At 50.5% G+C, this 23,950-nt stretch overlaps 1 protein-coding gene and 1 non-coding gene across 3 annotated transcripts in view; both read left to right on the forward strand.

Annotated features, from left to right (window-relative positions):
* CHD3 (chromodomain helicase DNA binding protein 3) overlaps positions 1 to 23,470 on the forward strand; it is a 24,646-nt gene extending 1,176 nt beyond the window's left edge. For both annotated transcript variants that reach the window (XM_014467939.2, XM_014467938.2), the window contains exons 2-40: positions 1,148 to 1,260; positions 1,774 to 1,944; positions 2,206 to 2,330; positions 3,767 to 4,050; positions 4,276 to 4,403; positions 4,578 to 4,728; positions 4,927 to 5,120; positions 5,417 to 5,650; positions 5,840 to 6,043; positions 7,014 to 7,225; positions 8,210 to 8,341; positions 8,728 to 8,827; positions 9,238 to 9,429; positions 9,592 to 9,792; positions 10,139 to 10,276; positions 10,552 to 10,673; positions 10,822 to 10,995; positions 11,131 to 11,272; positions 11,485 to 11,616; positions 12,233 to 12,350; positions 12,565 to 12,689; positions 13,149 to 13,380; positions 13,674 to 13,840; positions 14,273 to 14,450; positions 14,889 to 14,954; positions 15,411 to 15,496; positions 15,633 to 15,766; positions 16,284 to 16,428; positions 16,741 to 16,903; positions 17,024 to 17,145; positions 17,244 to 17,379; positions 17,490 to 17,591; positions 17,774 to 17,899; positions 18,823 to 18,931; positions 19,084 to 19,216; positions 19,510 to 19,705; positions 20,773 to 20,936; positions 21,159 to 21,285; positions 22,195 to 23,470. In XM_014467939.2, the coding sequence (XP_014323425.1) occupies positions 2,326 to 2,330; positions 3,767 to 4,050; positions 4,276 to 4,403; positions 4,578 to 4,728; positions 4,927 to 5,120; positions 5,417 to 5,650; positions 5,840 to 6,043; positions 7,014 to 7,225; positions 8,210 to 8,341; positions 8,728 to 8,827; positions 9,238 to 9,429; positions 9,592 to 9,792; positions 10,139 to 10,276; positions 10,552 to 10,673; positions 10,822 to 10,995; positions 11,131 to 11,272; positions 11,485 to 11,616; positions 12,233 to 12,350; positions 12,565 to 12,689; positions 13,149 to 13,380; positions 13,674 to 13,840; positions 14,273 to 14,450; positions 14,889 to 14,954; positions 15,411 to 15,496; positions 15,633 to 15,766; positions 16,284 to 16,428; positions 16,741 to 16,903; positions 17,024 to 17,145; positions 17,244 to 17,379; positions 17,490 to 17,591; positions 17,774 to 17,899; positions 18,823 to 18,931; positions 19,084 to 19,216; positions 19,510 to 19,705; positions 20,773 to 20,936; positions 21,159 to 21,285; positions 22,195 to 22,316 (5,496 nt within the window). In that variant the 5' untranslated portion in view covers positions 1,148 to 1,260; positions 1,774 to 1,944; positions 2,206 to 2,325 and the 3' untranslated portion in view covers positions 22,317 to 23,470. The remainder of the gene's footprint in view (positions 1 to 1,147; positions 1,261 to 1,773; positions 1,945 to 2,205; positions 2,331 to 3,766; positions 4,051 to 4,275; positions 4,404 to 4,577; positions 4,729 to 4,926; positions 5,121 to 5,416; positions 5,651 to 5,839; positions 6,044 to 7,013; positions 7,226 to 8,209; positions 8,342 to 8,727; positions 8,828 to 9,237; positions 9,430 to 9,591; positions 9,793 to 10,138; positions 10,277 to 10,551; positions 10,674 to 10,821; positions 10,996 to 11,130; positions 11,273 to 11,484; positions 11,617 to 12,232; positions 12,351 to 12,564; positions 12,690 to 13,148; positions 13,381 to 13,673; positions 13,841 to 14,272; positions 14,451 to 14,888; positions 14,955 to 15,410; positions 15,497 to 15,632; positions 15,767 to 16,283; positions 16,429 to 16,740; positions 16,904 to 17,023; positions 17,146 to 17,243; positions 17,380 to 17,489; positions 17,592 to 17,773; positions 17,900 to 18,822; positions 18,932 to 19,083; positions 19,217 to 19,509; positions 19,706 to 20,772; positions 20,937 to 21,158; positions 21,286 to 22,194) is intronic.
* Positions 15,898 to 16,036, forward strand: LOC111823204. The gene has a single exon (XR_002826216.1).
* Positions 23,471 to 23,950: the final 480 nt, after the last annotated feature.

Genomic DNA, 23,950 nt, shown 5'->3' on the forward strand with positions numbered 1-23,950 from the left:
CATGGTCCCTCCCCAGCCCCAGTCATGCACTGGTGGGGTCCTTTTGCGGTGGCCTGCACCCTCTCATGATCCAGGACCCCTCGGGGGATGTCAGAGAGCTGGTTTCGGCCCGATCCCTCAGGCCAGGCCAAGGGCCGGGTCGCTCCACAGATCTGCCCTGATCACCGGCCAGGCTTAGGGACCCTACCCATGCATGAATTTCATGCATCAGGCCTCTAGTATATATATAAAAGGCTAATGTGCAAAGTGTCCCCTTGGGAGTTCCACCAGGAGTTTGATTGCTAGCTATGACTTGTGCTGACCAGCAGGGGGCGGCGCAGAACGAAGGAAGGCCCCAGCCGGCAGCCAGAAGGCCCCGATCAGCCTTGATTGCTGGCCAAGCCTAGGGACCCTACCCATGCACGAATTTCGTGCACTGGGCCTCTAGTATTTAGATAATTGTGGACACTTTCTACTGTAGGTTTAGGGTGTGATGAAGGAGCCAGAAACTATGAACCTGGGGGCCAGAAGTGAAAGTGACCAGCTGATAATTTCTTTTCCTCCAGGGCTGTGTTGGGGTGACAGAAGGCTGGGTGATCATCTGCAGGAATATAGAGGCCTCCCTCTTCACAAAAAGGATGTGAAGGGCCCCAGGGTGTTAGAGTGAGAACCCAGGTGTCCACCTTTGGCTCTCCCTTCTCAGCATCTGGCTTAGGGAGCTGCCAGCTTGTGTCTCCCCACTCCAAGTGCTGGGGTCGGGCCAGGCCAGCAGCTGGGCATGGCTTCCCCAGTTCCTGGGCAGGATGCCAGCTGGCTGAGTGAGGTTCTGGAAGGCAGGAGGAGCCCTGGCGGCGACTGAAAGGACCTGCCACAGTCGGAGCCCATGACCTAGAGCCTGGTCCCTTGTTAGTGGGAGGGGAGAGAAGGGAGTGGTTTGGCTGCTCTTTCCTTCTGACCCTTGACCTCCCATTCAGAACCAGAGCATCCCAGAGTACTTAAAAGACTCTGTTTGCATCCAGTGGAAAGAGTCAAGGTTCGGAGGAGTTAACGCTGGAGTTCCTAGAGAGTGGGAAGTAGGAACCCAGGGAGTTAGGAAGGGTGAGGTCAAGGGGCTGCATAGACCGGGAACCTAGAAGCTTAGGTTTTTCTGTTATTCTCTGCTCCAAAGATAAGGATGACATTCGACTGCTGCCTTCAGCATTGGGTGTGAAGAAGAGAAAACGAGGACCCAAGAAGCAGAAGGAGAACAAGCCAGGAAAACCCCGAAAACGCAAGAAGCTTGTAAGTGTTAAAGACTTCTGTCTCTACAGTAAGGCTCAGGAGACCCATTCCCAGAGGCCTAAATTGTTTCTGGTCCTGACTTACCCCCCCTCCATCCCCCCCCCGCCCCCCCCACACACACACACCGCCAACCTCCCCGCACCTCTTGCTGGCCTGTATCTCATGTATCTGGGACCCTAACTGCACTTACTACAAACGGGGAAGAGCCTCGTTTTCTATGTAACTTGCCTTAGCAACAGAGAGAAGCAGTTGAAAGCACAGGCCCAGGAGGTAGACTGCATGAACTTGGAGCCTAGCAGTCCTCTGTCTTCTTGGGCAGTTTATTTAGCGCTCTGTGCCTCAGTTTCCTCATCTGCAGAAACACACACAACACAAACATGGATGCAAATAGATTAGTTACTGTCTCATAGGATTGTTGTGAAGATTAAAAGAGACAGTATGTATTATGTGCTACGAACAGTTCCTGGCACATGGTAGGGCTGGAGAAATGTTATTTTTATTTCTCTCCCTTAGGACAGTGAAGAGGAATTTGGCTCTGAGCGAGATGAGTACCGGGAGAAGTCGGAGAGTGGAGGCAGTGAGTATGGAACTGGACCAGGTCGGAAGCGGGAGACGGAAGCACCGGAAAAAAAGGGGAAATGGGGCCAAAGCGCGGAAAAAAGGGAGGGAGATGGAGGGCCAAAGGTGAGCAGAATTAGGGAGTGAGGGGGAGGAAAAAGATCTTTAATGCGAAATGGGGGAGGGAAGTCCCCCCAAAGGGGCCACTTTCTCAATAGCGAGGTCATTATGGCAGGAGGGGGGAGTTTGTTTTGTTGAATGGGGACATGTAACAGTAATCCCAGTGAAGCTGGTGGGCCGGTAGGTAGGGCCCACCAGCTTCCCTGGGCCTAGGCGAGGGCCTGGAGAAGCACCAACTCAGCCTCACTAAAGCCTGGTGTCTCCCAGCAGGTAGAGCAGAAGTCATCAGCAACTCTGCTTCTCACCTGGGGCCTGGAGGACGTGGAGCATGTGTTCTCGGAGGAGGATTACCACACGCTTACCAACTACAAAGCCTTTAGCCAGTTCATGAGGTGCGGCGGGACTGGAGAGTCCTTGAGAATAGACACTTCTTATTTTGGGGAGGCCCTGGCCCCTCTGAAATCTGATAAAAGCTAAGAAACTGGTCTCCAAAGAAATTCACAGCGCGCACACACACAAAATTCCAATGTAATTTTAGGGAATTCCTAGACTTCTAAGGATCCAACGACCACAGTCAGGAGCCCTTCACAGGTGGGGGAGTGTCACAATTCCAACACCAGGTTAGAAAATGCTCTAGTGACAAAACATAGTGAGGACTGACAAGAGTTCCAGTTTCTCCTGTATGACTTCTCTCTAGACGGCAGCTGAGAGGGAGCATCAGCATGCCTCCATTTTCTTTGCTCAGTTATCCGGTCCTCTGCCCCTACTTTAGGCCCCAGTAATAATGGAGGATGCATTGCTAGCAGCAGGACCTGAGCTTCTATGGCTCCCAGGTAAAGCAGAGTAGAGCAGAGATGCCTTTTAGGGAGCAGGCACTTTAACATAGCAGTTTAATGCGCTGGAGGCAGCCTACTGAGGTTCAGGTCCTTGTATCTTGGCAAGTTACTACACACGTGTAAAATAGGGATGTCATAGTATGTGCCTCACAGGGGTCTTGTCCTGATTTGATGGGATAATGAATGGAAAGCTTAGTACAGTCAGTGCCTGGCTCCTAGGGAGCATTCAATACCTGGTAGCTGTTATTAAGTACTATTGTCTCACCTACCTCACTGCTACAGACAATCACCCATATCCCCGCAAGAGCGTGGCCCATCAGACTCCACCTGATGGGATCCTTCATCAGGGCTCATGGAACTTGTTAGAAAATTCAGAGAATCATAGCAACTCATAGTATTATTGTGAGGATAAAATAAGGTGTGATGGCCATAGCCAGTTTGGCTCAGTGGATAGAGCGTTGGCCTGCAGACTGAAGGTCCCAGGTTCGATTCTGGTCAAGGGCACATACCTCAGTTGCAGGCTCAATCCCAGGCCCTGGTTTGGGGTGTGTGCGGGAGGCAACCAATCGGTGTGTGTGTCTCTCACATTGATGTTTCTCTGACTCCTCCCTCCCTTCCACGCTCTCTTTAAAATAATCAATGGAAAAATGTCCTAGGTGAGGATTAACAACAACAAAAAAAGTGTAATGTATTTGAAAGTATTTTATGAAATGTAAAGTAATATTCAAAAGTAAAGAATTTTTATATCATTTTTGTTTTATCATTATCTTCTGTGCATTTAAATTTTATTTTGCTTTTTCTATTTTTTTAAATACCTTTTCTGTCTTATTTAACCATTTTCTTTAAACTTTTTATTTATTTTCAAGTTGATGTTATTCTTAATAGACATACTGTCGCCACTCAGGAATCCTAGTTTGTACATAGACTTAGTTGATAAGGGGAAATGGCAATATTCCCAGAACATCTGTAAAAGGTTCCTTGTATGTTTACAGGCCCCTGATTGCTAAGAAGAATCCTAAGATCCCAATGTCGAAGATGATGACCATCCTTGGGGCCAAGTGGAGAGAGTTCAGTGCCAATAACCCCTTCAAGGGGTCGGCAGCAGCTGTGGCAGCAGCAGCGGCTGCAGCAGCCGCAGCTGTAGCTGAGCAGGTGTCAGCTGCTGTCTCATCGGCCACCCCCATAGCACCTTCCGGATCCCCTGCCCTTCCACTCCCACCTGCTGCTGATATCCAACCCCCACCCATCCGAAGAGCCAAAACCAAAGAGGGCAAAGGTGAGAAACCCTCTTTGAACAACTGTCACCCCACCCTCCAAGACACATGTCCTCAAATTATAGTCTAGAACTCTTGTCCTCTCAGTCCTGATTGCTGCAGGAGAAATGTTCTCCAGGAAGGGTTCTCCGTGAAATCAGAACCCACAGAAAGGATCCCTGTGACTTCTGTTATCCCAGGAGGTCATGACCTCTGCTTCTCCTCCCTCATTGCCACTCCCCATTCAGGTCCCGGCCATAAGAGGCGGAGTAAGAGCCCCCGAGTGCCTGACGGACGCAAGAAGCTTCGGGGAAAGAAGATGACACCACTCAAAATCAAACTAGGGCTTCTGGGTGGCAAGAGGAAGAAAGGCTCAGTGAGTGGCCCTTCCCTGTTCACTATACGCCTTCATGGTGTCAAGGTTTGGGGCGGGGGTGGGGCAGGTGTCCAGACACAGGGGTCTGTGAGGGAAGCTGAAGTGGGAGCCAGAGGCCTGGGGAGGGGAGTAAAATCAAGTCAACCTCCCTGACAGCCATGGGGCTATGGGCAGTATGTTTTTCAGAGTGATGAGGGCCCCGAGCCAGAGGCTGAGGAGTCAGACCTGGATAGTGGCAGTGTCCACAGTGCCTCAGGCCGTCCTGATGGCCCTGTCCGCACCAAGAAACTAAAGAGAGGCCGGCCAGGAAGAAAGAAGAAGAAGGGTAAGGGCTGTCAGTTGTGTGTGACCTTGTCAATTTGCTTTCCTTTCATTCCTTCGTTGTCTTTCTTATTTTCAATTTTGAATTCTGTATTCAACCCTTCTCTCTCTCTCTCTGTCTCTCTCCCTTCCCTCCCCCCTCCCCCCTCCCCAATCCCTCTTTCTTTCTCTGTTCCTTTGCCTCCACGGGGGTATATGACAGTCCTGGGCTGTCCTGCAGTGGCCGGGGAGGAGGAGGTTGATGGCTACGAGACGGATCACCAGGATTACTGTGAGGTGTGCCAGCAGGGTGGGGAAATTATTCTGTGCGACACCTGCCCCCGTGCCTACCACCTCGTCTGCCTTGATCCTGAGCTTGACCGGGCTCCTGAGGGCAAATGGAGCTGCCCCCACTGTGTGAGTACCTGGTGCCAGCATCTCAGGGACCCACCCGTCTTTTCCCCCTTGGTTATGCCCAGATGCCTGGCCTTCTCAGTAACATGTTTAAGTGACCAGGATTCTAGTTTGTTTCTCTCCCCATCCCTTTGCTCCCCAAATCAACATTTTTAGAAACTGAGACATCCTGTGTCTTTGTTCCCACCAGTCTTCCAGGCACTTCTAGGGTTTAGGTGTCCTGTCCTTGCCTCTGTCTTCCAATCTCACTCCTATTTCCTTTCTTCTGTCTATGTCTGTGTCTGTCCTTGGCCTCCCAGGAGAAGGAGGGGGTACAGTGGGAGGCCAAGGAAGAGGAGGAGGAATATGAAGAGGAGGGAGAGGAAGAAGGGGAGAAGGAAGAAGAAGACGATCACATGGAGTACTGCCGTGTGTGCAAGGATGGTGGGGAGCTCTTGTGCTGTGACGCTTGCATCTCCTCCTACCACATTCATTGTCTAAACCCACCCCTGCCTGACATCCCCAACGGTGAATGGCTGTGTCCCCGATGCACAGTGAGTGTACCCATCTCTCAGTGTTTACTGTCAGCCCTGACTCCTTTCCCATCTCTGGGTCCCAAACGGTTAGCTCTTCCTCTGCTCTCCCCCACACTTAGCCCTAGATTCCCTTGTGGGTCCCTCTCCTACTCTAATGATGGGCTCTTTCTGCCTTTTTCTTTCCTCCTCGTGTGTGTCCATCTGAAGTGCCCCATGCTGAAAGGCCGTGTGCAGAAGATCCTGCATTGGCGGTGGGGGGAACCGCCGGTGGCAGTGCCGGCCCCCCCACAGGTAGACGGGAATCCAGATGCCCCCCCTCCTCGTCCTCTTCAAGGCAGATCAGAGCGAGAGTTCTTTGTCAAGTGGGTAGGACTGTCCTACTGGCACTGCTCCTGGGCCAAGGAGCTTCAGGTACAAGGGCCTTTCCCTGCCCGCTGTCCTGTGACTCCATTTGTTGCAATTCTCTCTCTCACACCCTCTATTTTCTGTTCTTCCAAATACACAGATTTTGCTTTCTCTCACATCAAGCCTTAGGCCCTCACACCATACCTACTTTCTTAGTTTGCAAATGTGGTGTTCTTGGTCTCTAGTCCTTTCTCTCAGTTTTTATTAGATTTCTTCCCTCAGATATAACATAGTCTTCCTTAATCCCATCTCTTATCTAACTTTAACCGTGTTTTACCTATATTCTCAATTTTTAAAAAAAAATATATTTTATTGATTTTTTACAGAGAGGAAGGGAGAGGGATAGAGATTAGAAACATCGATGAGAGAGAAACATCATCGATCAGCTGCCTCCTGCACACCCCCTACTGCGGATGTGCCCGCAACCAAGGTACATGCCCTTGACCAGAATCGAACCTGGGACCCTTGAGTCCGTAGGCCGATGCTCTATCCACTGAGCCAAACCGGGTAGGGCAATATTCTCAATTTTTTTAAAATATATTTTTATTGGTTTCAGAAAGGAAGGGGAAGGGAGAGACAGAACATCAGTGGTGAGAGAGAATCATCGATCAGCTGCCTCCTGCATGCCCTAGACTGGGGATTGAGCCCACAACCCAGGCATATGTCCAGACCGGGAATCAAACCGTGACCTCCTGGTTCATAGTCGATGCTAAACCACTGAGCCCGCTGGCCGGGCTATAGTCTCAATCTCAATAAACCTATTCCCCGCCTCCTTTGCTTATTACATCCCCACACACATCCTGACTCTGTTCTGTTTCATTGTATTCTCCTGCTTTAGCTTTAATTTGTGTGTCTCATCCCATCTCTTTCATCGCTCCCTTTTCCATGCACTTCCCCTGGTGGCTTCTTCCTTCTTCCCTTTGCTCTCTGGGATGGTAGGATTATCTCTTCCCCACCATCCTCTGTGCCCCATCAGCTGGAAATCTTCCACTTGGTAATGTACCGAAACTACCAACGGAAGAATGACATGGATGAGCCCCCACCCCTAGACTATGGCTCTGGTGAGGATGATGGGAAGAGTGACAAGCGCAAGGTGAAAGATCCGCACTATGCTGAGATGGAGGAGAAATACTATCGTTTTGGCATCAAGCCAGAGTGGATGACGGTCCACCGTATCATCAACCACAGGTGAATTCTTGGTCCCTGGGAAGGCCTTGGTCCTGGGATATGCCACCCTTCTTCTTGGAAGTATGGCCGCATGTTAGCATTTGTTAATTAACCAAATAATTGATCTATCTGAGTAACTCCTGCTGCAGCCCCAGCCCTTCTGGCCTTGTTTCCTCTATGAGGATGAAAGACTCCAGGGGGAAAGCCCAGCCCAGCACTGACTTTTTGCCATTGCTTCCTTTAATCTCTAATAGCACAGGAAATGACACGTGAGTCTGGGGATCAGGGCATGAAAGCAAAACATGAAAAACATGTTTTTAGTATTTCTACTAAATACAGTGCTTTTAGTATTTCTTTCTTCATAGTACTTATTACTGCCTAGTGCTATAATTTATTTTTTGTTTCATTATTGCCTTCCCCAGTAGAATATGAGCTCCATGAGAATAGAATCATTTGTCTCTTCTGTTCACTCCTGACTCACCAGTGCCTGGCATATAGTAGATGCTTAGTAAATACTGATTGGATGAACAAGTGATATTGAAGCCCAGGGGTGGGTGTTTTTTTTTGTTAATCCTCACTCGAGAATATTTTTTCCATTGGTATATAGAGAGAGTAGAAGGGGAGGGGAGAGACAAAGAGAAACATCGATGTGAGAGAGACACATCACTTGGTTGCCTCCTACACATTCCCCAACCAGGGCCAGGATCTAGCCTGCAACCAAGGTATGTGTCTTCGACTGGAATTGAACCTGAGACCCTTCCGTCCCAAGGCCAACGCTCTATCCACAGCGCCAAACTAGCGAGGGCCCCAGGGGTGTTTTTTGATAGTTGGTTTTTAGGAAGCCATTCTGAAAAAGTTAAGGTAGTATTTCAGCCATTCTGAATTCCCTTTTAGTGGCCAACATTGTGGATTAAGTGACAAATTATGCATGTTTGCTGATAATTGTGTTTATTATGATTATTTCCTACTTGTGGTCCATATTATTTTCCTCCTCCTGTCCCACAGTGTGGATAAAAAGGGAAATTACCACTATTTAGTAAAATGGAGGGACTTGCCATATGACCAGTCCACGTGGGAGGAAGATGAAATGAATATCCCTGAATATGAAGACCATAAGCAAAGCTACTGGAGACACCGGTAAGGGAGCTATGTCAGGAGTTAGAGGGAGTCAGAGGATAGAGGCATAAAAGCTAAACTTTGAGCATAAAATGAGGTACAGTAGGGACAGACCTACTCTAGAATTTAGGACATTGGGAACCTGGGTTAGGTAGTTGGGGGTGGGGTTGGTGAAGAGGCAGTGTGTGGAACAGAAGTATGATTTAGCCTGAATAATGAGATAGAGGATGCTCAGGGGTAAGGAGCGTTCGCTGTAGAGGTGAAATCTAAGGGTGAGGGTACAAGCCTGGGAGAAAGGAAATGGGAGAATATGTAGATTATGGGAAGTGGGAGATAGGTCTGGAATGAGTCCAGAAGAGGGAGGGTACCAAGAACCAGGCCTCACTCAGGACCCACTCTTTTCCCAGAGAACTAATTATGGGAGAGGACCCCGCCCAGCCCCGAAAGTATAAGAAGAAGAAGAAGGAGCTGCAGGGTGATGGGCCTCCCAATTCTCCTACTAACGACGTAAGTCCTCTCACTTGGCTTTTCTCTCATTTCTGGAGCCATGCTGATTGAACATTTCCCAGGGGCTACTGACAGAACTTCCCAGAGTTTCAACAGCTTCTTTGAATAGTAGCTCTTTCTTCAATATTCAGTCTTGCCCCAGGAGTGGCTAGGAATTTTGGCATAAGAGTGAGAGGGCCACTAGAGACAGAAGCACATGGGACTCTTCCACCAGTTTCCTTCCCCACAGGGCTGCTGGGTGTTGTTTTAAGGAATGAGGGGGAGGGACTAAAGACTAGAACTTTCATGAGCTCTGGCTATGGTAAAGGGAATTGTGACCCAACTTGGTATCAGTGCCAGGGAGGAGGGCAGAGGAGGAGACCAAGACAGCTGACAGTTCCCTTGAGCTTTTTGACTTCTTAACTCTACAGCCTACAGTGAAATATGAGACTCAGCCACGGTTTATCACAGCCACTGGAGGCACACTGCACATGTATCAGCTGGAAGGGTTGAATTGGCTACGTTTCTCATGGGCCCAGGGCACCGACACCATTCTGGCTGATGAGATGGGGCTGGGCAAGACCATACAAACCATCGTCTTCCTCTACTCACTCTATAAGGAGGTGCTGAATTCTGGGGCTCCTGAGGGGGAAGCCAGGCTGAGGCCTCGCCTGGACTGGGGAATGAGGGAATGGAGGATGAGGGCAGAGGGGGGGAGGGGGTGACAGGCAGAGGACTGGGGTATACAACCTAGACTAATGGTCCCCCCTACCCTCTACTCCCAGGGCCACACAAAGGGTCCCTTCCTGGTGAGTGCCCCGCTCTCTACCATCATTAATTGGGAGCGGGAGTTCCAGATGTGGGCACCCAAGTTTTATGTGGTGACATACACGGGTGACAAGGACAGCCGGGCCATCATTCGTGAGAATGAGTTTTCCTTTGAAGATAATGCCATCAAAGGCGGCAAGAAAGCCTTTAAGATGAAGGTAAGCCCCTCTGCTTCATATCCTCTTAGACACTCAAATCTGTCATTTCTTTGCCCCAACCAGGATTTTAGTTTCTTTATTCCTCCTTTACCCACCCTCACCTCTCTGCATTCCTGCCCTGGAGATGTAGTAGGTACTCCCAGGGGTGAACATGGATCTGTCCGTACTGGACATGTGGTGAAAGTTTGGGGGCCATGTTCCGTGATCCCTGCATGGAGCCAAAGTTGGAGGACAGGATAACAGTCCCTTTGGCAGTCAGGGTCAGGACAGGGTGCCTTGGTAGAAAATGGGGGTCTAGGGGCTGGGGTGTCGGGTGGCGGCCGAATGGATAATGTTGTGTTGGCAGAGGGAGGCGCAGGTGAAGTTCCATGTTCTCCTGACATCGTATGAGTTGATCACCATTGATCAGGCAGCGCTCGGCTCCATCCGCTGGGCCTGCCTCGTGGTGGATGAGGCCCATCGACTCAAGAACAACCAGTCCAAGGTGAGTGCGACGCTCAGGCCTCGGAAACTCGAGGTGTGGACTCCGACTTGCCTTAACCCTAAAATACTAAGTACCAGGGGCTTCTCTGTAGTCCAGGAGGCAAGATGCCGGAGATCCTCTGGGAGAAGTCCAGGTTGGAAGAGGGTGAGGACTAGGGACTTGGAGCCTCTGATCCTGGAGGGAATGGAAGCTGGAGGCAGGAAAAGGTTGATACTGTGGGCCAACCATTTGCCACTGATGGGCCCTTTCTCCTGTCTTCTTGTCCCATTTTCTAGTTTTTCAGGGTCCTCAATGGCTACAAGATAGATCATAAGTTACTGCTAACAGGGACTCCATTGCAAAATAATCTGGAAGAGCTTTTTCATCTGCTGAACTTCCTCACCCCAGAAAGGTTTAAGTAAGTAGCTCCTTAGGGTAGTCTGCAGAAATGAGAGGGGTGGGGGGGCTGAAACAAGTGGGTAGAGGGTTCATCTGAAGTGAAGAATAGAGCTTGAGGTCAGAGGCAAAGAACCTGACAGCTGTTCACATCTCCTCCTGGCTACTAGCAACCTGGAGGGCTTCCTGGAGGAGTTTGCAGACATATCCAAAGAAGACCAGATTAAAAAACTGCATGATTTGCTGGGGCCACATATGCTTCGGAGGCTCAAGGCTGATGTCTTTAAGAACATGCCAGCCAAGACAGAGCTCATCGTTCGAGTGGAGCTGAGTCCCATGCAGAAGTGAGCTGCAAGGCGGGTTACCTGGACCAGGGGTTGGGCATTTGTCGGCAGCTTTCCAAGAGTTGGTGATCAAGTGCAACATCATAATCATTTATTTTATTGTGTCTCTTCTCTACCCTCAACCCCGGTCTTCAGGAAATACTACAAGTATATCCTGACTCGAAATTTTGAGGCCTTGAATTCACGAGGCGGTGGGAACCAAGTGTCACTGCTTAACATCATGATGGATCTTAAGAAGTGCTGCAACCATCCATACCTCTTTCCTGTGGCTGCTATGGTAGATACAAGAGCTGGGAACTGATGAGTACATGCCTGGCTTTCTAACAGTGGGAGGTGTTGAGCACAGGGCTGAAGCTGGGACTGGATTTCTGAGAGGAGTAGGAATTTAAAAGGTGTGGAGGCTGGATTTGGGCTTCTAGCTTTCCTAGGCACAGTTAGAATATAGGGGTATGTTTCCTTATCCTCTCCTCCTTTCTCCCTCTTTTACAGGAGTCCCCAAAACTCCCCAGTGGGGCTTATGAAGGTGGGGCACTTATTAAGTCGTCTGGGAAGCTCATGCTGCTGCAGAAGATGCTGCGGAAGCTAAAGGAGCAAGGACACAGAGTACTCATCTTCTCACAGGTGACCCAGCCCTGTTCTTCATTCTCGCCATCAGACTAATCCCTTACCTGGTTCTGTGCCTGCCATGGTGTGAGAGATTAGGAGATTGCACCCTCAAGTTTCTGGGATAGCTAAGTTCCTCTTGGACCCTGGTCCCTGTTCTTTGGAAATTGTAGTCAATTTCTTTTAAGCCTCATGGAGAGAATGGGAGGGTGAACCATCTGCCTCTTCAAGGAGGTCTCTGGGGACTGGTAGCTATTTCTATTTCTTAACCTCATTGGAGAGGGGAGGAGAGGCAGACCTTTGGGAAATCTTATTTTTTTTTTTTTGATTTCCCTTTTGTGGGTTTTTTTTTTTTATTTTTTTTTTATTTTTCGCTAAAAGTATTACAAAGGGTACTTTTCGTGGGTCTCAGAGAAGAGTCTCTGCCTTAGGAGAAATGATCTGAAATCAAGAAGAAATCATGACAAGAATGTGGAATGAGAGGGGGCCTGGGGGAAGCAGCACCAGGGGAGCATAGGAGTGCAGGGAGACAAGGGTAAAGATTGGGGTTGAGGGAAAGTAAAGGGATAGTCAGAACAGCCAGGGCACACCCCACTACCTCCTCATTCTGGACTCTTCTTTTCCCTTGCTCTAGATGACCAAAATGTTAGACTTGCTAGAGGATTTCTTAGACTACGAAGGCTACAAGTATGAGCGCATCGATGGTGGCATCACTGGTGCCCTGAGGCAGGAGGCCATTGATAGATTCAATGGTAAGCGGGGAGATGCCTTGGTCCCACTGCGTGGGAGGCCTGAGAAGCCAGTGCATAGGTCCCTGGGCTGGGAGGGGCCTCTTCTGGGAGTATATAAGCCACGTGGGCTTTTGAGTTGGGGACATGGTTGTTTGTAGTCAGGGAATATCTAGGAACAGGTAGACTGAATTGCTGGCTACAAGAAAAGCCTTGTCTCCCGATTCATGCCTCCTAGCTCCTGGGGCCCAACAATTCTGCTTCCTCCTGTCCACCCGAGCTGGGGGCTTGGGCATCAATCTGGCCACTGCAGACACTGTCATCATCTTCGATTCTGACTGGAACCCTCATAATGACATCCAGGTGAGAACTCGCCTCCTAGAGCTTCTGCACCATTTGGCAAGGAGGCATTGGTTCATGGAGGAGGGTGTCATGTTCTGGGGTCAGAAATAAACCTCTGGGGGCCCCTAGCCAGTTTTGCTCAGTGGATAGAACGTCGGCCTGCAGACAAAGGGTCCTGGGTTCGATTCCAGTCAAGGTCACGTACCTTGGTTGCAGGCTCCTCCCCGGCCCAGGCCCTAGTTGGGCTCATGCAGGAGGCAACAAATCGATGTGTTTCTCTCACATTGATTTTTCTCTGTGTCCTTCCCTCTCTTACTCTCCCTAAAAATCAATGGAATTGATTAACAACAAAAAAACACACAAATAAACCTCTGGGGGGACAGATAGAAGACTTCCTTGCCGGCCTCCTTTCCTGAGCATGTTGATGGCATTTCCTCTGCCACTCCCCTGGCCCGTCCTCACTTTCTCCCACTCCCGCAGGCCTTTAGCCGCGCTCATCGAATCGGCCAGGCCAACAAAGTAATGATTTACCGGTTTGTGACGCGTGCATCAGTGGAAGAGCGAATCACACAAGTGGCCAAGAGAAAGATGATGCTGACACATCTGGTAGTGCGTCCTGGGCTGGGCTCCAAGGCGGGCTCCATGTCCAAGCAGGAGCTGGATGACATCCTCAAATTCGGCACCGAAGAACTATTCAAGGATGAAAACGAGGGTGAGAACTTCTTTTGCAACTTCTTCAAACTGGCCCCTGCTCTCCCGTGAGCACTTCTCTTCTGAAACCCTTGAAGAAAAACTGTTCTGTTCAGTCTGTGGAGAAAGTTGGCCCTGTCCTTTCATGTAGGGTTGAAAACAACAAATCACTACATTGACTTCCAGGGAAGGGCCTTCTCCAGAGCTCCTGTGGAAGGGAAGCAAAGTGGAATGCTTTCCTTTGATCTTTGTAAAGTTCTGCCCGAGATTTTGGTTGGAACTCAGGAGTTCCCTCTTGTTCCCCATCTCCACCAGGGGAGAACAAGGAGGAGGATAGCAGTGTGATTCACTATGACAATGAGGCCATCGCTCGGCTGTTGGACCGAAACCAGGATGCAACCGAAGACACTGATGTGCAGAATATGAACGAATATCTCAGTTCCTTCAAGGTGGCCCAGTATGTGGTGCGGGAGGAAGACAAGGTGAGCAGCTGGGGCGAGGTCGGTACTGTCTGTCCCAGGCCAACTCTGAAGGGCGGTTTCCTTTACTGGACCTCAAAGTAGGAGGATCCCTTTCCTCTTGTTTTTTATCTGATCTTTTATCTTAGTGCCCAGCAAAGAGCAGTAGTGAACCACAAACAACTTCTTGGTCTAAAGGGTCAAATTGGACTGTGGAGAAAGACGTAGGCACAGAAAGCACTGCACTTTCTGAGTCAGAGCAGGAGGGACGCAGAGGGCACTAGAGGAGAGGTTTTGAAAGGGAAATAACAAGGAGAAGCGTATTGAAGGTAAGAGATAAGGAAAAGGGAATGTGCAATGTCCAGAAAATTTATGCAGAGTTGAGATCTAGGAGGCAGGAGGGGAAAGGACTGGGTGAAGCAGGAAGCCACCAGCATTCATTCTGCTGCTGTTCAGATTGAGGAGATCGAACGGGAGATCATCAAGCAGGAGGAGAATGTGGATCCTGACTACTGGGAAAAGCTGCTGAGGCATCACTATGAGCAACAGCAGGAAGACCTCGCCCGGAATCTCGGCAAAGGCAAGCGGGTTCGCAAGCAAGTTAACTACAATGATGCTGCTCAAGAGGACCAAGGTGAGGACTGCCCTCCCCCCACCCCCACCCCCACCCCCCAGTGCAGGACCTGAGAAGCAAATAGTGCTGAGGAAGGGCCCGAGGCTGGGGACATTCAGTAGGAAAGAGAGAGGCCTAGAAGTTGGGCCTTCTTTCTTAAAGGGGAAAGAGATTAGGAAGGATCAGGAGCTACCCAGAGGCCAGGTAGATTTGCAAGCGATCTAAACTATTTGGTGTTTGTGGGGGGTTCCTATGGACACCCAGGAGTCCTTGTTTAAAGTGGGTTACACAGGATTCAGGAGGGATCAGAGACAAGGTGTGTGGTAAGTGGACATGGTTCAGGATATATGGCTTTGAAGTCAGACTGCGGACCGTCGTCCAGCATCCCCAGGAGGCATCCAGGAGGAAAGGGCTTGTCCAGGGAGCCATCCCTGACCACTGAGTCCTTTCCCCTTGCAGATAACCAGTCAGAATACTCAGTGGGATCAGAGGAGGAGGATGAAGACTTTGATGAGCGTCCTGAAGGTGGCATCTACTTTCCTGACTTTCTACCACATCTCTTCTCATTTCACTTCCTATTGTCCGCTAAGCCCAGTTTTTATATAAATAAATGCCTTTTTTTTAAAGATAAAGTAAAGATTACAGATGAGCAGAAAGAAAGAAATATCCCTAACCTCACCACTGTTAAAATTTGGAGTATATAACCACACAGGCTTAGATGCCTAAATGAAAGGTTACATCATTTTACAGTCCCATCAGTAATCTTGCTTGCATCAAATATTTAATAGTAAATTTTCAATATGACTTGATTCTTTTACACCTACTGAGTTAGTAGTTCTGAAAGTGCTTGGAAGACAATTAGAAGTGCCTCAGACATGTCACAGGCCTCCCCGAGTTCTTTATCTTGTGGGAATGGGGTGTTGGCAGGACTGGGGGGTGGAAGAAGTAATGGATCTACTTGCTGGGGTCATCCCTGTCCAGGGCGTCGACAGTCAAAGAGGCAGCTCCGGAATGAAAAAGATAAGCCACTGCCTCCACTGCTGGCTCGCGTTGGGGGCAACATTGAGGTGAGAGCTGGGCCCAGGCGCCCCAGAGTTCCCTACGGAGAGAATGAAAGCTGGGGTTGGAAATTGAGTCACTGAGGGAGAAGGGACCAAGAAATGAGAAGCCTGGACATCATCACCCACTTCCTCCTCTCCCTAGGTGTTGGGCTTCAACACCCGTCAGCGGAAGGCGTTCCTCAATGCCGTGATGCGCTGGGGGATGCCACCGCAGGATGCCTTCACCACTCAGTGGCTGGTGCGAGACCTAAGGGGCAAGACTGAGAAAGAGTTCAAGTGAGTGTGGGTGATACGGGACAGAGTTGGATGAAAGAGTAAGAGCTTTGGGTGTGACCTTCTTCCTCTTGGCCCCCATATGATGTGATCTTACTCAGCTGACCATCACGCTCCCTGCCGTACAACAGTCCTAGCTCGGTTTCCTGGGAGGTGGGCTTAGTCTGACCCACCTCCCCTCAGACGAGCTGAGAGTAGAGAGGCCGGGCTTCCTCCCCATGGGAGAGGTGGTTACGAGAGGAGCCTCACCTAGACTGTCCTTGCCTCACATTTATTTGGCCATTAACCGGGCAGGGGAGCTGGTGGAAAGGATGAGGAGCTGACTGATGGGGCCTAGGAATGAAGTACCAAAGCCAAGGGGACAGTGGAAGAACAAGGGGAGGGGCAGATGGGGGTTTAGGATTTGGAGAGGCTCAGGAGGACCCCTGGAGGCACCTCAGGAACTTAGGGTTCAGGGGTTCTGTAACCCCTGTCCTTCTTAAGGCTCTTCTAACCCACCTTCAATCCCCATGGTTCTTAGGGCCTACGTGTCTTTGTTCATGCGCCATCTCTGTGAGCCCGGGGCAGACGGCTCTGAAACATTTGCTGACGGGGTCCCTCGGGAGGGCCTGAGTCGCCAGCAAGTATTGACCCGCATTGGAGTCATGTCTCTCGTCAAGAAGAAGGTATCACATGGCCCATGCACACAGACAGTGGGGCGGTTAGGGCCTGGGTCTGGGGCAGGTTGGAGGGGGTCAATGGGGGGAGAGAGGGACATATGTAATACTTTCAACAATAAAGAATTATTTTAAAAAATAAGGTACAGTCTTCCCCTCACCAAAAGGGCCAAGCTGGCTGCCTGGCCCCTGTCCTTCCTCTGTCTTGCGTCCCTGAGTTCCAGACTCAGGCTGGTTCAAGATGAGATGGGGGGACTGGGGCTCCTTGGTGTCCGTTGCCTGAAGCAGATCCTGTGTCTGTGACGCTCCCTCTCCCCTCAGGTACAAGAGTTTGAGCACATCAATGGGCGCTGGTCGATGCCTGAGCTGATGCCTGACCCCAGTGCTGACTCCAAGCGCTCCTCCAGAGCCTCCTCTCCTACCAAAACGTCTCCCACCACCCCCGAGGCTTCTGCTGCCAACAGTCCCTGCACCTCTAAACCTGGTAATGGGGCAGCATAGTTGGAGAGATGGAGATGAGGCCAGTATCGGATGGGGCCAGACACAGAGGGATTGGAGTCACGGTGGGGAGTTTCTGCCTTCTCACTCTGCCTTCCCCCTGTAGCTACTCCAGCTCCAAGTGAGAAGGGAGATGGCATAAGGACACCACTTGAGAAGGATGAAGCTGAAAACCAGGAGGAGAAGCCAGAGAAGAATAGCAAAATTGGGGAGAAGATGGAGACAGAGGTGTGTGGCTACCTGGCTCCTCTAAGGAGAAGGAAGGGCGGTCTTGAAGGTCAGGTGTCTGGGAACCCTCTAGTTCATCCAGATTCATTGTCTTCCAGGCGGATGCCCCCAGCCCAGCCCTATCGCTCGGGGAACGGCTGGAGTCAAGGAAGATTCCTCTAGAGGATGAGGAGCCAGGGGTAGCTGGAGAGATGGAGCCTGAACCTGGGTACCGGGGGGACAGAGAGAAGTCAGGTGGGTGCATGGACTTAGGGGTGATGGGCTTAGAATTTGGGGGTTCCCTCTTCTGGGTTCAGGGAATGAGGGTGACATTCTCCCTTCCTGTCCCTTACCCCCTCCCACAGCCACAGAGTCGACGCCAGGAGAGAGGGGGGAGGAGAAGCCGTTGGATGGACAGGAACACAGGGAGAGGCCAGAGGGGGAAACAGGGGATTTGGGCAAGAGAGGTAATGGGTGGAAGGACTGGACACGTGGGAACCTGAGGGAATCAGGGGAGGTGGAGTCTGGGGGACCAAATGCCTGGCACCTGGGTGGGTTGCTGCTCCAAGTTCCAGCAGAGCACAGGGAGTAGTTGTGGGGTCTGGAAGGACACTCCTCAGGTGTGAGCTCTGTCCCATCTGCCCAGCAGAAGATGCTAAAGGCGGCCGGGAGCTTCGATCTGGGCCTCGAGACGAGCCACGATCCACTGGGCGACGTGAAGAGAAGGCAGAGAAGCCACGGTTCATGTTCAACATTGCAGACGGTGGCTTTACAGGTGGGTGGGTGTCTCTTCCTAACACCTATTTTTCACTGGGATTTGCTCATCCTCATGGGGTTTCTCTTTCTGCCTGAGGCCTTAGTTCCAAGTAATTGCCAATGAAATGATACATACTGTCTCTACTCCTTGCCCTCAGTCCTTCTTAAGTACACAGTAGGTCCTCAGGTTACATCCGAGATCCGTTCCTACGACGCGATGTAACACGATTTTCGCTGTAAGTCGGAACCCACCTACATAAGCACGTACGTCACTCACATGGAGCACATACACAGCAGTAATGAAGTGAAATAGTAAAAAAAAATTAAAACAAAGATAACAATTCCTGACCTTTACTTGTGGTAAATAAATAATAAAAAACATAAAGCACATATGTACGTTGAAATTACAGAATCTTTTTTTTTTATATAAGTAAATGGGAGATGGCGACGTAACCACGAAACAACCTAAGTCTAGTCCAATGTAACCCAAGGACTGTCTGTACTCTTAACTCTAAAGTTGTCTTTAATTCTACCTTTATTTATTTATTTATTTATTTCTATATTTTTTTATTGATTTCAGCGAGAAAGGGAGAGGGAGAGAGAGAAACATCAATGATGAGAGAGAATCGCTGATCGGCTGCCTCCTACATGCCCCACACTGGCCATGTGCCCTGACCAGGAATCAAACCCTGACCTCCTGGTTCATAGGTTGACGCTCGACTACTGAGCCATGCCGGCTGGGCTCTACCTTTATTCTTAATTCTGACTCGAACCTTGTTTGTAACTACTTTTATTCTAACCCTGCTCTAACCTTGACCTGTCCCTCATAAGGAGCCCTAGTGTCCTCCACCACTATTCAGGTCCCTCATCTCTACCTGTTTGTGGGATTGGATGTGGTTTGAAAATTCCTGATGCCTCATCTGTCTTCCATCCTCTTTTCAGAGCTTCACACACTGTGGCAGAATGAGGAACGGGCAGCTATTTCCTCGGGGAAACTCAATGAAATCTGGCACCGAAGACATGACTATTGGCTTCTGGCTGGGATTGTTCTGTATCCTTTGATACAAATACAAGATAAAAAAGGTTCCTACAGCCTAGAGAGAGGGGAGTTACAGGGAAGAGGAGTCCACACCCAGAGAGGGGGGCATAGTGCCCAGTCCCTCCCGGTTAAATTCCTTGATGGTCCTCTTCCTTCATTGGCAGCCATGGCTATGCACGGTGGCAGGACATCCAGAATGATACTCAGTTTGCCATTATCAATGAGCCATTTAAAACTGAAGCCAATAAGGGGAACTTTCTGGAGATGAAAAATAAGTTTCTGGCCCGGAGATTCAAGGTGGGCATGAGGAACAAAAGGAACAGTGTTGGGTGAGAGGTGGGCCCGATCTGGTTGGACTGTAGGGAAGGTTAACACCTTGAGGGTGGTGGTGATGCTTGAGGCCAAGACTGGAGTGTAAGCTTGTGTTTGTGGCTGTGGTCTGGATCGGGGTTGGTGCTGGGGTCGGTATTGGTGTGGAGTGGGGATGCCCTGGGCCAGCAGTGAGAGCAGTGTGGTCTCCAGTCTGGCTCGCTGTCCGCTCACCCGCTGCTGGCAGACCCTGCACTAACTCCCTCTCCCCCCGCCCCCAGCTCCTGGAGCAGGCGCTGGTGATTGAGGAGCAGCTTCGGCGGGCGGCCTACCTGAACCTATCACAGGAGCCGGCGCACCCCGCCATGGCCCTCCACGCCCGCTTCGCCGAGGCCGAGTGCCTGGCTGAGAGCCACCAGCACCTCTCCAAGGAGTCGCTGGCGGGGAACAAGCCGGCCAACGCCGTACTGCACAAGGGTAAGGGCCGCGGCGGCCCCCGCGCGGGGGGAGGGCCCACAACGCTGCGTAAGTCTTCACCCCGCACCCCTCAAAATCTTCCCACCCCTCTGACCCCTTTACCCTCTGAACCAACCCCCTCTGACCTCTAAACCCACCCCTAAACCCACCTGGCTTTTAGCCACTAGAGTTTGTGCAGCCAACTCTCATCCTTGCCTAATAGCATTCACATCAGTGCTTAAGAGAGGGACTTTCTCCCCAGAACTCCATGAGACTGTGCCCCATCCCCTCCAAAGGGTAGATCTTCACTGACCCACATGCTTGCCATACTGCCCATAGCACCCTCTCTGGGGCCTTGGCCTGTGTAGAGCCACAAAAATCCTTATCCCCAGTCCCACAAATCACATTCCTCAGATCTCATTCACCCCACGAGGCGGAAACTACCACCATCCCACCCTCTGACCTTACCCCATGAAACTTCCCTTTGACCTTCAACCCTTCCTCCCAAACCTTCTTACCTTGAAAATAAAATATCAAATTCCAAAGCCCTTTAACCATCTAATTCTATCTGATGTAGTCATTGACTCCTGGACCCTTTGATTCCTGTTTTAATTCCTAATGCTGACCCTCAAACCTCCCTCCCCCCTAACATATTAAAACCTTGATCCTTAAATCTTTGACACCACTTACCACCTCCCCACGCCTCCTATTTCCTCCCTATCATCCCCAACCCCAAAACTTCCTTCTTACAGTATGGGATGTTCTGACAACTCCCCGCCCCTATGTCTTCCAATGTCCTCCCCTATCCTCCTCTTCTCCATATTCTCTTTTCCTGCTTCTCTCTCCATCTATCTCTGTGATGATCTGGTCTCTCTGCCTCTTTACCTGACACTTACCCACTCACTGAGTCGCTCTTTTTCTGTGTACTTCTATCCTTTTCTTCTTCTCTGGTTCTTTGACATCTGTGTCCTCTCGCTCTCTTTTTCTGACTTTATCTGTCCATCTGCCTCTTCATCTCTTTTCCTGGCTCCATCTCTCCCTTTCCCTGTCTCTCTCTTGCCCTTCTTTCTCCGTGGCCCGGGCCCCAGTTCTGAACCAGCTGGAGGAGTTGCTGAGCGACATGAAGGCAGACGTGACCCGCCTGCCGGCCACGCTGTCTCGAATACCCCCCATCGCAGCCCGCCTTCAGATGTCCGAGCGCAGCATCCTCAGCCGGCTGGCCAGCAAGGGCACGGAGCCTCACCCCACACCGGTAACCTCCTTTCCCTCTAATTCCCTTCTCCCTGTTGGTATACATACTTACATTGAATCCTATACAATATGGAAAACGACTTACTCTAGTATTCTCATCACCCTCGAGTCTCCTGTATGTTATACCCCTCAGTAGTTCTAGAATTTGTCCTTAAAGTTTTCCCTTCAGCTTATTTCCTTTCAGACTGTGGACTCTCTAACTTGGGTTCCCTCTCTATTGCAGGTCTTTCCCCCGGGTCCCTACGCTACACCTCCGGGGTACGGGGCGGCCTTCAGCACCGCTCCCGTAGGGGCTCTGGCCGCCGGAGGCGCCAATTACAGCCAGATGCCTGCAGGGTCCTTCATCACAGGTCAGCTGACTCCCTCTCATTTCTCCTTTTCCACGCTTTTCCCTGCTCGGCTATCCTTTACTGCTCCAGCCCATCTCATTTCCTTGGAAGTACCCAGTGTTTTATGGAATGGAGTTGTTCTGGGGTTTATTCTTCCCACCCCTTTCTTAGCTTCTCTTCCACTTCCTTGCTCAAAAAACCTCATCCAGGGTTTCAGTGGTTCAGCAGCTTGCTATCTCTTACCTGAGCCTCCTCCATCTGGGCTACTTCAGAGAAAGAGAAAGTGAATGAGAAGGGGGTATAGTGAGAGTTGGAGCATGTGTTCCATCATGCGGCACAAGGGGGGACCTCAGGGAGAGGTGTTTGCTCTGGTCTTACCACCCCTACCCTGGACAATTGCAAGTGGCATGAGGTGACTTAGAAATGAGAATGTACTGCCTGGCCATTGTGGCTCAGTCGTTGAGTGTCAACCCATGAACCAGGAGGTCATGCTTGATCCCCAGTTGGGGCGAGCAGGAGGTAGCTGATCAATGATTCTCTCTCATTATTGATATTTTTTGTTTTTGTGTTTTTTTTTTAATATATCTTTATTGATTTCAGAGAGGAAGGGAGAGGGAGAGCCAGAAATATCAGTAATGAGAGAATCATCAATTGGCTGCCTCCTGCACGCCCCACACTGAGGATCGGACCCCAACCTGGGCATATGCCCCCCGAGAATCAAACCATGACTTCCTGGTTCAGAGGTTGATGCTCAACCACTGAGCCATGCTGGCAAGGCTCCTTGGTGATTTTCTAACCCTCTCTCCCTCTCCGTTCCTCTCTCTGAAATCATTTACAAAAAAGAGAGAGAGAACGAGAATATACTATTGTCAGAAAGTGATGTTTGGGAGTGAAGTAGGGATTTGACTTCCTTATCCCCTTTCCTAACAGCCGCCACCAACGGCCCTCCAGTGCTGGTGAAGAAGGAGAAGGAAATGGTGGGGGCATTAGTGTCAGACGGGCTGGATCGGAAGGAGCCCCGAGCCGGGGAGGTGATCTGTATAGACGACTGACTGGATCCCAGGCCTGCCCTTCACCCAGGCCCCGTGCCCGAGGCCGACCCCCAGCTCAGACTCTGGGGTCTGCTGCCAATCCTCCGCCTTCCCCACCCGCTGGGCCACCGCTGGGCTAGGAGCCCCTTTGCCCCTCTCTCTGACTCCTCTTTTCAAGAAGGGCCCTTTGTCTCTCTCCACTCCCACACATCTTTCCCACCATGCTTTGAAGACTGTGCTGGTGAGAAGAGGTCTGGGTGGGAATTGGTTAGCAGGGTCTTCCAAGAACCTTTATCCTCCACTGCCAAACATACACAGCTTCCCAATAAATGGTTGTGGGAGGTAAGAGGTGGAGCCTTTATTCCTGCAGGATGAGCTCCATCTTGTGCAGAGGTGGGGGATTAGCACTGCCTGGCCTTTAGAAACTTCCGGTGGAGGAAAGGAGCTTTGAAGAGAGGAAGGGAACTTTAGATAAGGATGACCATGAGCCCTGGCAGAGAGAAAGGGAAGAGGAGGGGTGGCTGCATGTTTCCTTCCCTTACCTCTCCTGAAATAGAGTGTGGAGCAGTTAAAGGGAGTCAATTGCTGTTCCGCCTCAGAATAAAGGCGCCATTCACTGGCTCAGTTACCTCCTGTGTACTGGCATCTTGTGTTGGGCATCTTACCCCCTCCACAGGGGCCAAGAACCACCCCTACAAAGAGAGTAATGGTTGGGCGACACCCCCTCAAGCCAAAGAGGCGCTCCCCAATCTGACCTAGGGACCCAGGTGACCTAGAAAGGGCGGGAGAGAACACAATGGGCCAGATGCTGGGGGAACCCCCAGCTCTGGGGCTCAGGTTCTTTGAGGACTTCTCCCCTTTCTCCTGAAGGCCTGAATACGGACTAAATCTGAGTGTGTGAGGCAGGGGGCCTAGTCAGGAGGCTACTTGCTTTGAGGACCAGAGAAAAATAATGGAGAGCAGGCTAGGGAGACACGGGCACGCACACCCTCTTCCCCAGGAGGGGCTGAGGAGAGTGGCAGTTTGCATGGCGAACCCTCCACTTCCTCTTCGCTGCCCCTTCACTTTCTTGCTGGCCATTCCCCAGTCTCTCTTCACACTCACTCCTGGTCTGTCCCAATCCCCTCTTCTGTATCAGGTTTATTGGTTGTACATATAAATTATACTTTCCTTTCTGTGTGCTCTGTTATTTTTGAGTGGGAGTTCTTTGACTGGGGGGAGGGATAAGGAAAGAAAGGATTTTGCTGTTTCATATTATCTCTCTTTTTCTCTTTTTAAAAACCTTGTGACTACCTTTTTCATTTCTTGGATCATCAATTAAAACTCCAAGGCTTTTTCCAACCCCAATCCTAATGTGATGAGCTCAGTTTAGAGATGGAGGGTGAGCAGCAGGATACCTATACGGGCCTCAGGTTGAAATCAGAGATAGCAGGGATTCTGGACCGAAGTGTGTGAGGGGTTGCCTGCTGCGATTCAGAACTGCCTTCTATTCATCCTTTTGATCATCCTTTCCACCTCCATCCTTTCCATGCTTAGTTCCCACAAGAGTCAGTAGAGGTCACCAAAGCTCCACGGGTTCAGTTCCAAGTGTGAAGTGCGTCCTTTTTTTTTTTTTTTAAGAGTTGGGGCATGGGGGGTCAGACCTCCATAGCTTG

This window comes from Myotis lucifugus, unplaced genomic scaffold (assembly GCF_000147115.1).
Source record: "Myotis lucifugus unplaced genomic scaffold, Myoluc2.0 scaffold_420, whole genome shotgun sequence".
Taxonomy (NCBI): Eukaryota; Metazoa; Chordata; class Mammalia; order Chiroptera; family Vespertilionidae; genus Myotis; species Myotis lucifugus.